The sequence below is a fragment of the Primulina tabacum genome, chromosome 7, assembly GCF_025594145.1.
Source record: "Primulina tabacum isolate GXHZ01 chromosome 7, ASM2559414v2, whole genome shotgun sequence".
Taxonomy (NCBI): domain Eukaryota; kingdom Viridiplantae; phylum Streptophyta; class Magnoliopsida; order Lamiales; family Gesneriaceae; genus Primulina; species Primulina tabacum.
In genome coordinates this window covers 42,321,952-42,336,399 of record NC_134556.1, presented here as the reverse complement: position 1 = coordinate 42,336,399, position 14,448 = coordinate 42,321,952, and the positions used below count along the sequence as shown (strand labels likewise).

The 14,448-nt window shown below is 36.5% G+C and overlaps 1 protein-coding gene across 3 annotated transcripts; it reads left to right on the top strand.

Annotated features, from left to right (window-relative positions):
• Positions 1–9: 9 nt before the first annotated feature.
• LOC142552347 (phospholipid-transporting ATPase 2) lies at positions 10–14,262 on the top strand. 3 transcript variants are annotated; one of them, XM_075662097.1, is made up of 26 exons: positions 10–146; positions 272–510; positions 998–1,211; positions 1,880–1,996; positions 4,799–4,891; positions 4,967–5,141; positions 5,704–5,870; positions 5,954–6,058; positions 6,286–6,383; positions 6,470–6,612; positions 7,300–7,396; positions 7,540–7,649; positions 7,759–7,923; positions 9,083–9,237; positions 9,361–9,441; positions 9,580–9,700; positions 9,860–9,966; positions 10,462–10,593; positions 10,818–10,971; positions 11,623–11,740; positions 11,848–12,021; positions 12,162–12,213; positions 12,753–12,880; positions 13,227–13,377; positions 13,492–13,838; positions 13,974–14,262. In XM_075662097.1, the coding sequence occupies exons 2-25, from the start codon at positions 386–388 to the stop codon at positions 13,825–13,827; spliced, it is 3,318 nt and encodes a 1,105-aa protein (XP_075518212.1). In that variant the 5' UTR covers positions 10–146; positions 272–385; the 3' UTR covers positions 13,828–13,838; positions 13,974–14,262. The 3 variants fall into 3 exon arrangements, with proteins under 3 accessions (XP_075518212.1, XP_075518211.1, XP_075518210.1); XM_075662096.1 differs by having other exon boundaries at positions 13,940–14,262; XM_075662095.1 differs by lacking the exon at positions 13,974–14,262 and having other exon boundaries at positions 13,492–13,955.
• Positions 14,263–14,448: the final 186 nt, after the last annotated feature.

Genomic DNA, 14,448 nt, shown 5'->3' with positions numbered 1-14,448 from the left:
TAGACAAAAGGGAGGGAGCCTTATATTAGTTTTCCCCAATGTTGACTGACTAACTAAATCGCAGTGAGATTTTCAACAACTGAAATCGCAAAACAGTCGTTCTGAAGGATTTGGATCCGCTGTTCTGCTTGCCAATCAGTTCCTAGGTAAAAGTTTCCTTTTTCTGTTGGACGGATTGAATCTTTTATGCTGAATCTATTCCTATGTCACGAGGATTATAATTTTTTTTCCGGTAATGAATATCTAAGAAATCTCAACACTCGCATACCAGCTTGCTGTACATCTTTCTGATTCATCGGGCACTGCTAAGAGTCCAGCATCCCTTCAATCCAAGTTGGCTCTGGATCGGACATGTTAATCTCTGATTCATGACTTTAAGTTGAAAATGAGGCGACGTGTTTATATAAACGACGACAATCTAGCTGAGGATCTCTACGGTGATAATCGGATATCTAACAGAAAGTATACCATATGGAACTTTCTCCCAAAAAATTTATGGGAACAATTCAGGTAAACTAGTTGTTTCTGCAGACCCATCAGTAAACTCTAATGTGTACTAGTGAAATTGGTGTTAATCAGTTTATGCATACTGGTGTTGCATGAATAATTATATTTATATGTGACTGTGATGCTAGTTAGTTATTAACTTACCTCCCTTTCACTAAGAGGATGAGCTACGTTTCCCTTTGATGCACTCGTAATGGATTTTATTTTCCAACTTTTTTTGGCCTCATCGTGGTTTCTTTTGGACAACTGTGCCCTTGCCTCATCTATTTACCTACTATTTTTGTATTAGGAATCTCATAGCATATCTGTTTTCAGCACATTTACTTTCTTCTCTCATTTTATGCTTTATTTACCGTTTCAAATGTCTGCCAACTGGCTGCTTGCAATTTTATATGAGCGAAATTTTTTATGTCCACATATTGTTTGTCATAATCTACATAGAATGCTTTACATTATTTTTATAGTCTCTAACGATTCTCTTTGTTTCTAGCCGACTTATGAATCAGTACTTTTTGTTGATTGCGTGCCTTCAACTTTGGCCTCTGATAACTCCAGTGAATCCTGCTAGTACATGGGGTCCTCTTATATTCATATTTGCAGTCTCTGCAACAAAAGAAGCATGGGATGATTACAATAGATATATCTCCGATAAGAAAGCAAATGAGAAAGAAGTGTGGATTGTGCGGCAAGGAATCAAAAAGCTGGTATTTGGTGCTTCATTTTTTATTTGTTTATGTATTATTTTTATTAGATTATTTTCTAATTTTCTCTCTCCATTTCTTATGGGGTCAAATGAGATCCATTTTTACTTTGCAATTTTATGTTTGTACTTCTAGCAATTAGTTCTAATTCTCTATTTGTCAAAAAGAGAGAGAGGGGGCCCTTTTAGTTCTCTCTTTATTGTTGGTTTTCATGGTAAAATAATTTCTGCTATTTTACTATTTGTCCTCTATTTCCCATTGTTAATTGTCATGAGTTCAAGTGGTGCCACTTCAAGGTGGTCGGTCTTGGATGCACTTGAAATAGAATATCTTGGTTCTGTGGTTTGAATAGCTTGCTATGCTTCTCTGAATGAGTGCAGACAAAATGTAATCAGGCAAAGTAAGATTAATGTTGTCCGAAGTCTTAATCGGGAACTGTTACTTTGATTCCGATATAGATCATTTTCTTGTAAAAAACCTGATGATTGTTATGTTTTGAGATTTATAATTTACCCTTTTGACAAGCACGGGTTATCAATATGCTGCCATCAGTCAATGTAGCATATAGAATAGATGAAACTAGTGTTTTGGGATAAACATGATGCTTGCCGTGGAATGCTGGTTCTATCGTATCGAATCATTTATCGTTTGTCCTCATAATACTCTTCTAGATTCAAGCTCAAGACATTAAGGTCGGTAACATTGTTTGGCTGCGTGAAAATGATGAAGTACCTTGTGATCTTGTCCTACTTGGCACTGCTGATCCACTGGGTATATGCTATGTGGAGGTAAATATATTTTTCCACCTTTGCTTTAATATTTCATGTTGGTTTCTTACCCCGTGTTTAGCTTAATTTTCCCCCTTTAATTTAAAATTTTATGTGTTTTTTCGATGCTTAACCGAGATCAAACAGTAAATGGACACTTGCAGATTTTTTTTACATGCTCTTGTTCTTTGGATTTTTCCAACTCCATATTTCTGGATACAAATAGTTGATTTTTTTTCAAAATTTTCAAGTGTGTTGGAGGTTTTAGCATTAGCTATTGAACAATAAAAGTTAAAGTGAAAGTGTCCATGAAATAAATGGCAAGAAATCAATCAAGTAGACTACGCCTCAGTACAAGATTTTATGCAATTAAAGGGGAATTCAGAGAGTTTTACCAGTGTTAGTTGAGATTAAAGGAAGCTTGTCTAGTAAGTCACAAAACGGGATTGGAACATGGTAATAGAGAGATAATTTTTTGAAAATGCTCTTTCTTATCGTTCGGAGGCAGCTTCCTTTGTAACTCATCTTCATCCACCAGTGTCATCGTATTTCCGATCGTCGCCGACCACATCTCTTCGCTGGCCGCCGCCAGCTGTCGGGGCCTTTTCTCTTCGGCTTTTTTCACTACCATCTTGTTTTTTCTTCCGTTATTCATCTTAGCTGAAATCCTTTTCATATTCAAACCAGTTGAAGAGCGAACCTTAGCCTTTGGACCAGATTCTCATCTTCGCTAAAATACACTTCACTTTCAAACCAAATGAATCGCGAACCTTAGCCCAACGACCCAGCTTCAGTAGAGAGAACCATAGTCTTGTGAACCCAAATTTCCGAGACTAAGTTCATGAACCATGAAGTGTCTAGCCCTGCAAATCCAACCTGTCGAACCGAACCATGTGAATCATTCCCTGCTGCGAACCCAGACATGAACAGACGGGAATATTGGGACCGTTCCATCTTTCAGGTAGTAGAAAGACTTAACATCAAGCAAAAATTGTTTCTAATCAAGGTGGATAGGAGGGGGGATTCAATCTGTCTGACAGAAAGAACAAGAAATGCAAGCTACATGCTGGAAGCGGACTTTGAGTGCGCCCATTGACTATGGTCGAAAATGTGGGACTACATTAACAATCCAAAATCATGTCCGAATTTCAACCGGTTCGGGGGTAAAGAAGCAATAATATCTATGCAAAAATATGTCTATGGCCAGTTTTCTTGAAGTGTCTAAATATGGACGGATGTGCTATAGGTAGTGTGTCACAGTACCAAGTGGACGTTATGAGGGGAGTGAAAATGCTTGGCAAACCACGTATCCAAATTTATGCGGAAGAGGAATGTGAATGAAATATATCCACGAGCAGATGGATTCTAGCAACCATAGCAAACTGGAAAAGTCATATTGAGTACAAGAGATTCATGAAACATGGATGCATATGAACACTTTCGTCCGTGTTTGGTTAAGGATTGGAAGAAAGCACTTATTATCACAAAAGAGTGTGTTAATATTTCTTGGGAAATGGTGCATATCGTTCTTGGTAAGGCGGTTAAGAGGCGGATGGATATGTTTCCATTCCAAGCCATTAACTGTTTGGTGGCCGAACAACGAAGATGACACTTCTTTTTATTTGAAATTGAAGATATGTTTCCTTGAGAAGAAAGTTACCCTGTCTTTTGAGTGTTGGAGGCAAGAGATTATTAGGAAGATAAGTGTTTGAGTGCTCTAACAGTTGAGTGAGAATTTTTGGGATACCTTGGGACTTGTGGACGATAGATCCGTTCAAGAGTATAAGAGAGCAATGTGGAGGATTGGTGGACATTAGCCAAGACACTATTTTGCTCAAAGACTTGTCGGCAACCAAAATTAAAGTGGTAGGACTTGTAGGTGGTTTCATTAATAGCTTCATGCAGATTCTAACACAACGTGGCCCATTGGGTGTCTCTATTGTTGTTGATTTAGTCAATATATCAGCGTACGACATTTATGAAAAACGATCTTATACAACTTTCGCGCTTTTCCAATTTACAATGTTTTGGGAAGCTCTAGTCCCAACAAAGATTCAAGTATTCTCGTGGATAACGGTTCTGGGTAAGTTGTCGACCTCGGAGATGATCCAAAAGAGATGACCTACGTGTATTTTGTGCCCAAATTGGTGTGTGTTGTGTCGGAATGACAGGGATACACATGATCATATATTGATTCATTGTACATTCACGAGTGGGTTGTGGGCGAGAGTTTTAGAAGAACTGAGATTTGTTTGGATGATGCCGAAATCCATTAAAGATTTATTCAATACAGATCTTAGACATTTTCTTGGCCAGAGAGGCATAATCTTTTGGAAAACGGTGGTTCATGACATATGTTGGTCCGTGTGGATGGAGAAAAATAGAAGAACTTTTGATAATGTTGAGGATACGAGGAAATAGTGCTGAGAAAAGATCAAGATCAAAATATCTATTTTGATTGTATCTCATGTAGACTTTTAAATTTTGCAGAAACACTTCATTTTAATGGTAATTTGTAGCCATGTTATAACTGTTGAGAAGATATGTCAAAGACTGATAATTTGTGATGTGTTTTAGCTTTGCTGAATTTTCCCCTTTGAATTCTTTGGTTATTCACATTTTCAAAATTGTGAGGCTTAATTATTGGGTAGTATTCTGAAAATGATCTCGTGTTCTATAACATTGTATTGTATTTGTGAACATGAATAGTTAGAAATCTCAATACTTTAATTTTAATATCGTATGTTTTATGCTATGACAAAGTTCCTAGCTGATATACCTAATTTTACAATATGGGAATTAATAATGTGTATTTTTTTGTAGACAGCAGCACTAGATGGTGAGACTGACCTGAAAACACGAGTGATACCTTCTGCTTGCATGGGAATGGATTTTGAGTTGCTGCACAAAATCAAGGTAAGGCGTTTTGTTTGCATTTAAATAACCCGATGATGTGCAGGAAACACAATTTAATAATATCCTCTTTACCAGGGAGTAATTGAGTGTCCAAGTCCCGATAAAGATATTAGAAGATGTGATGCAAACATGCGGCTGTTTCCTCCATTTATTGATAATGATATATGCCCGCTGACCATAAAAAATACAGTTCTTCAATCATGCTACTTGAGGAATACAGAGTGGGCATGTGGAGTTGCTGTTTACACAGGCAAGTGTGTAACTATTGTGCGCTGAGATCAAGCTGTATATTAGACATTAAACTTATTACTCATTAACTGTAAAATTGAGTTTTCAATTAGGGATACCGATAAAAAAACATTATTATATTTTTCTTTTGGTGTTGTAAACAATAAGTTACAAGAAGGAGCTGCAATTGATAAGCAAGATACCATGAGAAGTGGAAGAGGACTTTTACCTCCTATTTGGATGAATGGTTCTGAGCTGGAATACATTGTATGTATGTTTTGCAGTTCTTCCGGGAGCTAATCTATTTTGACCTGTAAAAGGATGCGTCATTACCGATCATTTTTAAATTTACTGTAAAGTTACCGTTAATAGTTACGAACACCCCCCCTCCTCGTCCCTGTTCTCTGTACTTCTTTGGTTGCACATACTTGGTTTTCATTTGGGTGCCAGTACTTCTTACATCTCTTTTTGTAATTATTTGTTGATCCTGGACTGCACTAAAGATTCCAAATTGCTATGCTTTGCCTCCTACTCCACCTATTTGTTAACAGAATTGGTGATCTTAATCACCGTTTTATGTGTAGGCAATGAAACCAAGCTAGGCATGAGTAGAGGAGTGCCCGAACCAAAGCTTACAGCTGTAGATGCAATGATTGACAAATTGACTGGAGCAATATTTGTCTTCCAGATAGTTGTCGTTATCGTTCTAGGCATAGCTGGGAATGTTTGGAAGGATACAGAAGCGAGGAAGGTTTGTTTCAATAAGAGACTATATACTTGTTGCTTTTGTCTTCAGTAATTAACTATTCCACATTTTGTTGATTTGCCTTGTAGCAATGGTATGTCCAATATCCAAATGAAGGGCCTTGGTATGAACTGCTCATCATACCTCTGCGATTTGAGCTTCTTTGCTCCATTATGATCCCCATATCTATAAAGGTAAACATTTGAGTCTTGTAGTTATAGAATCAATTTTCATGGGTAAGTTGGAGCCCAAAGACATTTATATATTTTAAAGAAATTGTGATCTGGCTACATTTTTGTTAGATACCCTTTCTGTATCAATTTATGAGATTTGCTGCAATTGGCAATCACAACTTAAATTAACATGTGACGGTGATTGTGAAATCGTTATCTTGGTATACGTTCATTCTTCTCTGATGAAGGTATCCTTAGATCTTGTGAAAAGCCTGTATGCAAAATTTATTGATTGGGATGACCAGATGGTTGATCTAGAGACTGGAACTCGGTCTCATGCGACCAAGTAAGAAACTTTAGATGCTCGTGGCATTTTCTGTGGCTATACATGCATGATTTGATATATTTGAACTCGTTTCTTGTATTTGCCAGCACAGCTATTAGTGAGGATTTGGGGCAAGTTGAATATATATTGACAGATAAAACCGGAACACTTACTGAAAATAAAATGGTATTCAGAAGATGTTGCATAAACGGATCTTATTATGGGAATGAGACTGGGGATGCTTTATCAGGTAAAATTATTTGATGTATCTGGACTTAGCAAATATCTTTCAGTCTTAGCCCATGAAAGTTTGATTATTGCTAAAAGTCATTTCATGTGCATCATCTATAATTACGGTGTGATGGACTGTTGTAGTTTCTTGTCTTTGAACATAATTTTTGTTAGTACTAATTCTATCTGCTCGGTTATTGTAATAATTAAACAATATAATCTTATCTGTCTTGATACTATATTAAACAAAACAGTGTATACTTGCCTTTGTTGCATAGATTTGTATGTTCTATTATGGTGATTTTTTTTGGACTTAGAGAAAGGAACGCCTCTCGGACTTCCCTATATGAAGCAGAAAACTCGTGCATGCTATTTATGTTTGATGTCCGATTTTGGTGGTGCCTCAACGAAGCAACAAATGGTTGTTACACCGTACACGAGATTATAATTTTGAATTTGGATATAAAGTTGACTAGTGTCATAGTCATTTGATGTTTGCTAAAGTGAAAATCTCATCCTTGTGGTACTAGTTGCTAGTGTCATTGGTTTTCATGCAACATTTGTTGATTTTGTTAGTGTACATGGTTTTACTTATACTATTTAACAGAATCCTTTTTGCATTTCCTGGGTTCTGCGCATGCAAGGATCCTTTAGGCAGACATATGAAGTGTAAGGGATTGACCGTCCTGTATTTTTCCATGTCCAGATGCAGAAATGCTTAATGCTGTCTCGAGTGGAACTCCTGATGTGATTCGATTTCTAAAAGTTATGGCCATTTGCAATACTGTTATTCCCGTGAAAAGGTATTTTGTTATCAAATGCTTGCCACAATAAGAATTATACAGAAGAAGCCAGAATTTTGATGTTTAGTGTATTTAACGATGTCTGTGGTATCATTGAATCTATTGGCCATGTCTGTTGCTGCATTATCTGTTTCCCTATGCAGCAATAGCGGCACAATTTCATACAAGGCACAATCCCAAGATGAAGAAGCTCTTGTACGTGCTGCTGCACAGTTGCTTATGGTTTATGCGAGGAAGAGTGGCAATATTGTTGGTAAGCATAATGGTTCTGGTATATTCTAGGCATTGTCAATAAGCATGATGCTTTTCGGTGTATTTTGGTAATTTATACCTGAGATATCATAAATTTCTTGGTTATGCAGACATCAACTTTAATTCCTCACTAATACAGTATGAAGTGCTAGACATTCTAGAATTCACTTCTGATCGTAAAAGGATGTCTATAGTGCTTAAAGACTGTCAAAGTGGGAAAATTTTACTTCTGTCTAAAGGAGCAGACGAATCTATTCTTCCTCACGCACGTGCAGGTAGTTTTTCATGATTTGTTGTCGACTTTTTACTCATTGCTGGAGAAAGTTGAAAATTTTGTCAACGGGTTGTATGATTTTAAACTCAGTGCTTGAGAAATCACACCCGGAAATTAGACTACTACTTCACGACCTTCCATTAACTTGCTTACTTCATACCCAAGGTTGCACATGCTTTGTCTTTTTTGCTACACAATAAAACTATAGAGCATCTGTGTTGAATTGATTTCTGATAGCCATTTTAATCCTGGAGATGGACCTTATTCAAGGTATAAACTAGTTGTAAATGTACTGTTTAAAACCAAAACGAGGTATCTATTGGAAATATGATCGCAGTCCAAGAAATATACTTTTGTAGCGGGAAAAATATTGATTTTATACGATTACCTTTATGAATATCATTGTCAGGCTCTGTTCCACGTTCTTTGACTTTTGGAAGATTTGATCATTATTTATATACTACTGGTGATGTTAAAGGAAAATATGACTACCAGATGCGTTTGTTGCCTTTTATTTTTGTGAAAGTTGATTCTTCTAGTGATTTCGATTGCTCGATTGACCAAAGTCTATTTATATATTAGAAGCTTCATTTACGTTCTTGGCTGATACAGTGAACATTGAACAACTACATGTTGGACTATTGAGTCTACTCTATGCTTTTATTGTTCTTGGCCACAATCAATTTAAATCTTCAGCGAGTTTACGTTGACACACCCATAGACCTGGTTGGGTGGATCTTATCTGTTCAGCTTGAAATGTCATGTGAAATTAATTCACATCATATTGAGCTAGCAATACATCAATTTAAAATTGAATACATTTTTTGTCAACATGATTCCTCTTAATTAAAATTCTTAGGTAACCATAAGTAGTTATCATGTCCCTATTTTGTTCCCATGTATATATTTCATAGTCCAAGAACTTAATTTACATTTAATCTTTATCATTTTTTCCCACAGATATTGTCCTTTTATTTGCATTTATACTTGTTGCTTTGCCATCCTGCTAGTTTCTTTGAAATATTTATTAGTCGGTTTGCTCGTTCTGTTTCAGCATTTGCCCAAGGGTTTTAACTTTTGGTTCCCACAATATCGATTTTCGTTTTGCAGAATAGGATGAAAATTTTTCCTTGTATATTTAAATGTGAAGTATTTGTCAGGGCAACAGATACGGACCTTTGCTGAAGCTGTGGAACAATATGCTCAACTAGGCCTCAGGACCTTGTGCCTTGCTTGGCGTGAATTAGATGATGATGAGTATCAAGAATGGGCATCATTGTTCAATGAGGCTAATAGTACATTAGTGGATAGAGAGGTTGTGCTAGAAATTTTCCACATTTTGTTTCTCATTCTTTTCCACCTGGCTAAGCATCTGTCTATGCATGTAGTTATATGTTTATTGCATAACAAGATAGTTACCTTTTATAGAATTTTTCAGTGGAGAGTGGCTGAAGTCTGCCAGAGATTAGAGCATGGTTTTGATATTCTTGGTGTTGCTGCCATAGAAGATCGTTTGCAGGTAATCCTGTTTAATTAGGGAAGTCCTTTTCTAGCAGATTCACTGCGCGTAACCTCTATGTTTCCAGCTGCAGCTTCCTTAATCTTTTACTGGTGCAGGTTTTCCCATTATACTTATTCTCTTCTTATAATGACCTAGGATGGTGTTCCAGAAACAATCCAGACACTCAGGAAAGCAGGCATTAACTTTTGGATGCTGACTGGAGACAAGCAAAACACTGCTATTCAGATTGCTCTTTCTTGCAATTTCGTGTCCCCAGGTGATCTCGAGTTTGGCTTTGCTTTTGTATAGTACTAGCTTGTAACAATTTAAACTTCCGAAAATAAATAAGTACCAAATTCACAAAAACAATACTAGGAATTCCGCTTCATATATGTATAATCTTACATGTCAAACCAGCTTCATTCATTGTTGACAGAGCCGAAAGGTCAGCTTCTGATACTTAATGGGAAAACTGAAGATGAAGTGTGTAGGAATCTAGAAAGAGTGTTGCTTACAATGAGAATCACGGATGCAGAACCTAAGGTATATTTTTCATGTTTCACCAATCACCATTTAAGCTGAACTACAATTTGTAGGTACTTAGAAAGTTTTGTGTTCTTTACGTTCTTCATGTGTTAATTGTTGAAGCAAAATGTTGTTCAATCTACTGTTTGTTCAAGAGGATTCTTAATGATTAATCATCTTGTACAAAGAAACAGATAATTTGACATAGTTATCAATTCATTTGCGTGCCCTGAATATATGTAGCCTGAGAAAAATGTAGTGGGTTTTAGAATGTACAGAAATTGGCCCTTTGTAGTTGTAGCAGTACGGAATATGCAAGTAAAATCCCCTCGCTCAAAAAGTATATGGGTATGAAAGCGAAACTACCCGCGCACAATCAATCAAGGTTCCATATTTATTATACTATGTTATTTGTGTTCTATCAATGAAACTTCACTGTATTTTATTCCTACGCAATTCATTGATTGATTTAAAGATACGGAAATTTCTTAAAACTGAGATTCTGTGTCGCAGGATATAGCTTTTGTTGTTGATGGGTGGGCTCTTGAGATTGCCCTTAAGCACTATAGTAAATCATTCACAGAACTTGCAATTTTGTCGAGGACGGCAATATGTTGCCGCGTTACTCCATCTCAAAAAGCACAGGTACCTTTCTCAATATCATTTTAGTATCCATCTGCTTTACTCACTTGAATAGTTGGTGTATGCGTATTCTGGTCTCAACAGCATAACGATTGTTCTGATTAATGGAAAAAGGAGAACTTAGAAAGACTTGAGCATATTATGCATCCTCCTTTGAAATGATATTACAGGTTTATACTCACCTTCTTATCTGGGTAACACCAGTGAAGTTTTTTTCCCCGTCACAGCTTGTAGAACTTTTGAAATCATGCGACTACAGGACACTGGCCATTGGGGACGGTGGAAATGATGTCAGGATGATTCAACAAGCTGATATAGGGGTTGGCATCAGTGGCAGAGAAGGACTGCAGGCAGCAAGGGCTGCTGATTATAGCATTGGAAGTAAGAACTTCATTTTTTTCTATTAAAAAATTAATAGGATCTTTATGTTGTTCGAGTACCCAGAGTTGCTGGGACTTTTTATTTAATTTTCCATGAAGTTATAGCGAAACACTTGTAAACTATTGAAATTTTTATTACTTGCTATGATTTGAAAGCAGCCAACTATCGTAAGCGGGTATAGGAAAGATATTAAATTGCTTCGTGGCCTGTGTGCATGCGTTACTGCAGAAGATAGTTCACTAGCTTAATAAACTAGTGTATTTGAAAGATATTTAGAACTCTACATGCATTATTATTTTGTTGTTGTGAGGAGTTTGTATAATTTTCCCTTTTCTTTCGGTTCTTCCTTCCCGTGTTCACCAAAAGTGCTGTGGATTGATTTTAAATGGCCATCTCACATTTTTTTAGACTCGGCGTTTTTTCCCGTAAAATGCAATTTATTCCATCCAAAATAATGTTCCTTGTATCCACCTGCATGAAATATTCATCGACTCACACATCGATTCACTCTAAATAGGTTTTTTTAATCTTTCCAGGGAGAATAGTGTAAAATTGTTTTGACAAAGCATTCATATGTGGGAATTGGGCTTGAGCTATATCTTACATTATACCAAGCAACCACTAATACACTAAACAATTCCTGCCTTGCAGAATTCAGATTTTTGAAAAGGTTGATACTTGTGCATGGACGCTACTCTTATAATCGCACGGCATTTCTTTCCCAATATTCCTTTTATAAATCCTTGCTGATCTGCTTTATCCAGATTTTGTAAGTTTCTTTATTTGATTTCCACTTATTTTCATTTCGTTCCTGATATCTAGCTGTAATGTTATATTTATCTGCAAAACTAGTTATTAACAATAGAATGCTTCCAGTTTCTCTTTCATTTCAGGCATCTCAGGGACCAGTCTTTTCAACTCTGTCAGCTTGATGGCTTATAATGTTTTTTACACTAGTGTTCCCGTGTTAGTCAATGTCCTTGACAAAGATCTCAGTGAAAAAACTGTAATGCGACATCCTCAAATTCTATTTTACTGCCAAGCTGGAAGGTTAGAATCTGTGTTCTTGCTACACATTGTTCATTATTGTTTCTGTATGTTAAACTCAAGATTAAACAGCAGGTCCCAATATTTTTTCTTTTAAATACTACTATTTGGTATATTGACTAATCAAGTCAAACTTGAAACAGACTTCTTAATCCTAGTACATTTGCGGGATGGTTTGGGCGATCTCTCTTTCATGTGAGTATCTTTAGCTTTTGATTTCTGCCTTGTTTTCTTACACAAATGCAGTGAAATGGTTCTGAGTGAGGAAGAAATGTATTAAAGTCAGAAATGCAAAACAATCTACCAGTTTCTATTATTTTCCTTGGACACCCTTGTGGCAATCTTGAAGCAATCAACCTTTTGGTCACGAATACAGTGTAAATTAATTTATAGGCATAGCAAGAAGAATTGGATTATAAAGATCTCCACAAAAACATTTTACATAGTTGGACAAATGTTGGCTGCACCGAGAATTAATCGAGTAAATGAATGAAGCACTATAAACCTTTTTCCATGAATGGGTGGTGGCTCCTATTCTATAGGAAGTTGGAGTCCAAAAGCAGGTGGATCATATCTGTCTGGAGCTCAGAACTTAAATTAACTGAGCTCATTATCAATCCACCATCAACTCATCCTGTGAAGTTTATTTTGTTTATTGTTCCTATTTACTTTGGTGAAATTGTTATCTTTCCATGGCAAAGTACTTAGTGGTGTTAATTCTCTATGCTCTTCAGGCAATTGTTGTTTTTGGCATGACCATACACTCTTACGCTCTTGAGAAAAGTGAGATGGAGGAGATATCTATGGTGGCACTATCTGGATGTATTTGGTTGCAGGCATTTGTTGTTGCAATAGAAACCAAGTGAGTTACCTCTCTCTCTTGCATTTTATCTCACAACACGGTCATCTGATAATCAGCATGTGATGTGTGATGAGTGGGCATTTTTATATTTTGTTTGAAGCCTTTTAATGCAAAAAATTAAGTTTTGTTACTCTTACAAATGATGATAATTGGTCTGTTCTTTTACTACAATGCAGTCAAAATTTTAATACAACTTGCGGCTTTAAACCAAGTATGAAAATAATTTTTTTTCCTTGAAATTATATGCAAAATGGGAAATAGTTTCTGGTTGGTCTCAGGTAGTTTATGTTTCTTTTCTTATTCAAAATAGTTACCTTTTGTTTGATTTTTTGGATTGTTTTTGCAGTTCTTTTACAGCGTTGCAACATTTGGCAATATGGGGGAACTTGGTGGCCTTCTATGCCATCAACTGGATTGTCAGCGCTCTCCCGTCATCCGGGATGTACACAATCATGTTTCGTCTATGTAGGCAGCAATCATACTGGTGCACAATGATTGTAAGTTCACTTTTATAATTCTCTTTCCCCGTAACTCCCAAACACCCCCCCCCCCCCCCCCCCAATCGACTCTCTCGTTAATTTTTAGGACTCTGTCCATTATTGGTATTTCAGGTAATTGTGGCGGCAGGAATGGGTCCTGTCCTTGCCTTGAAGTACTTTCGATACACATACAGGTCAAGTAAAATCAACATACTCCAACAAGCCGAACGTTTGGGAGGGCCCATCCTGTCACTGGGGAACATTGAGCCCCAGTTGAGATCTTTGGAAAAAGATCTTTCCCCTTTATCTATATCACAATCCAGGAACCGCAATTCTGTATCCGAACCTCTGCTGTCTGATTCTCCCAATGCCACAAGACGTTCTATCGGAACAGGAGCACCATTTGATTTCTTTCAGTCACAGTCTAGATTATCTTCTATTTATTCAAGAAATAGTAAGGATAACTGAAGATTTCAAAGGTGAATAATTTTTAGGATAGCATATTACCTGTTTTTTAATTCAGTTAATTAAAATATATAGGGCAAGCTTACTCTTGAACTTACTTCACAAATTTTTATAGGAAATAACGAATACTTGTACTTTCTTTTGGAAAGAGCGAGTAAAGGCAGATATATGCAATTATGAAGAGGCAACTTTTGGATCCAATATTCATGATCGACTTCAACTAATTTGGAGCTAGTTCAAGGATGAAAGCCAACTGATACCGGTGAAAGTGAACACTACTTTGAAAAGTCCCAAACCCTCCTGTTGAAATTGCTTCACCCAGTGTGCGTGCATTGCGTTCATCTTCCACTTTTGGGAAGAATACTCAACAGAGTATAACATAACCGCAGTGAGAATAACAATACAAGATATCGATCAACTGTACAAAAATTAAGAAAACAATGGTGGGTTTTGATCTGAAAGTTCTGCTTTGATTTTACTATTTGAATCTTCAAAAATTTTATGAACAGAAGAACAATCAAATTCTTAATTAGGAAACAAGAACCGATCAAGGATCAATTTTCAATTCAAAAACCAAGAAAATTGGAGTTCATGCTAATATTGAAAATGATATATAAACCTCAA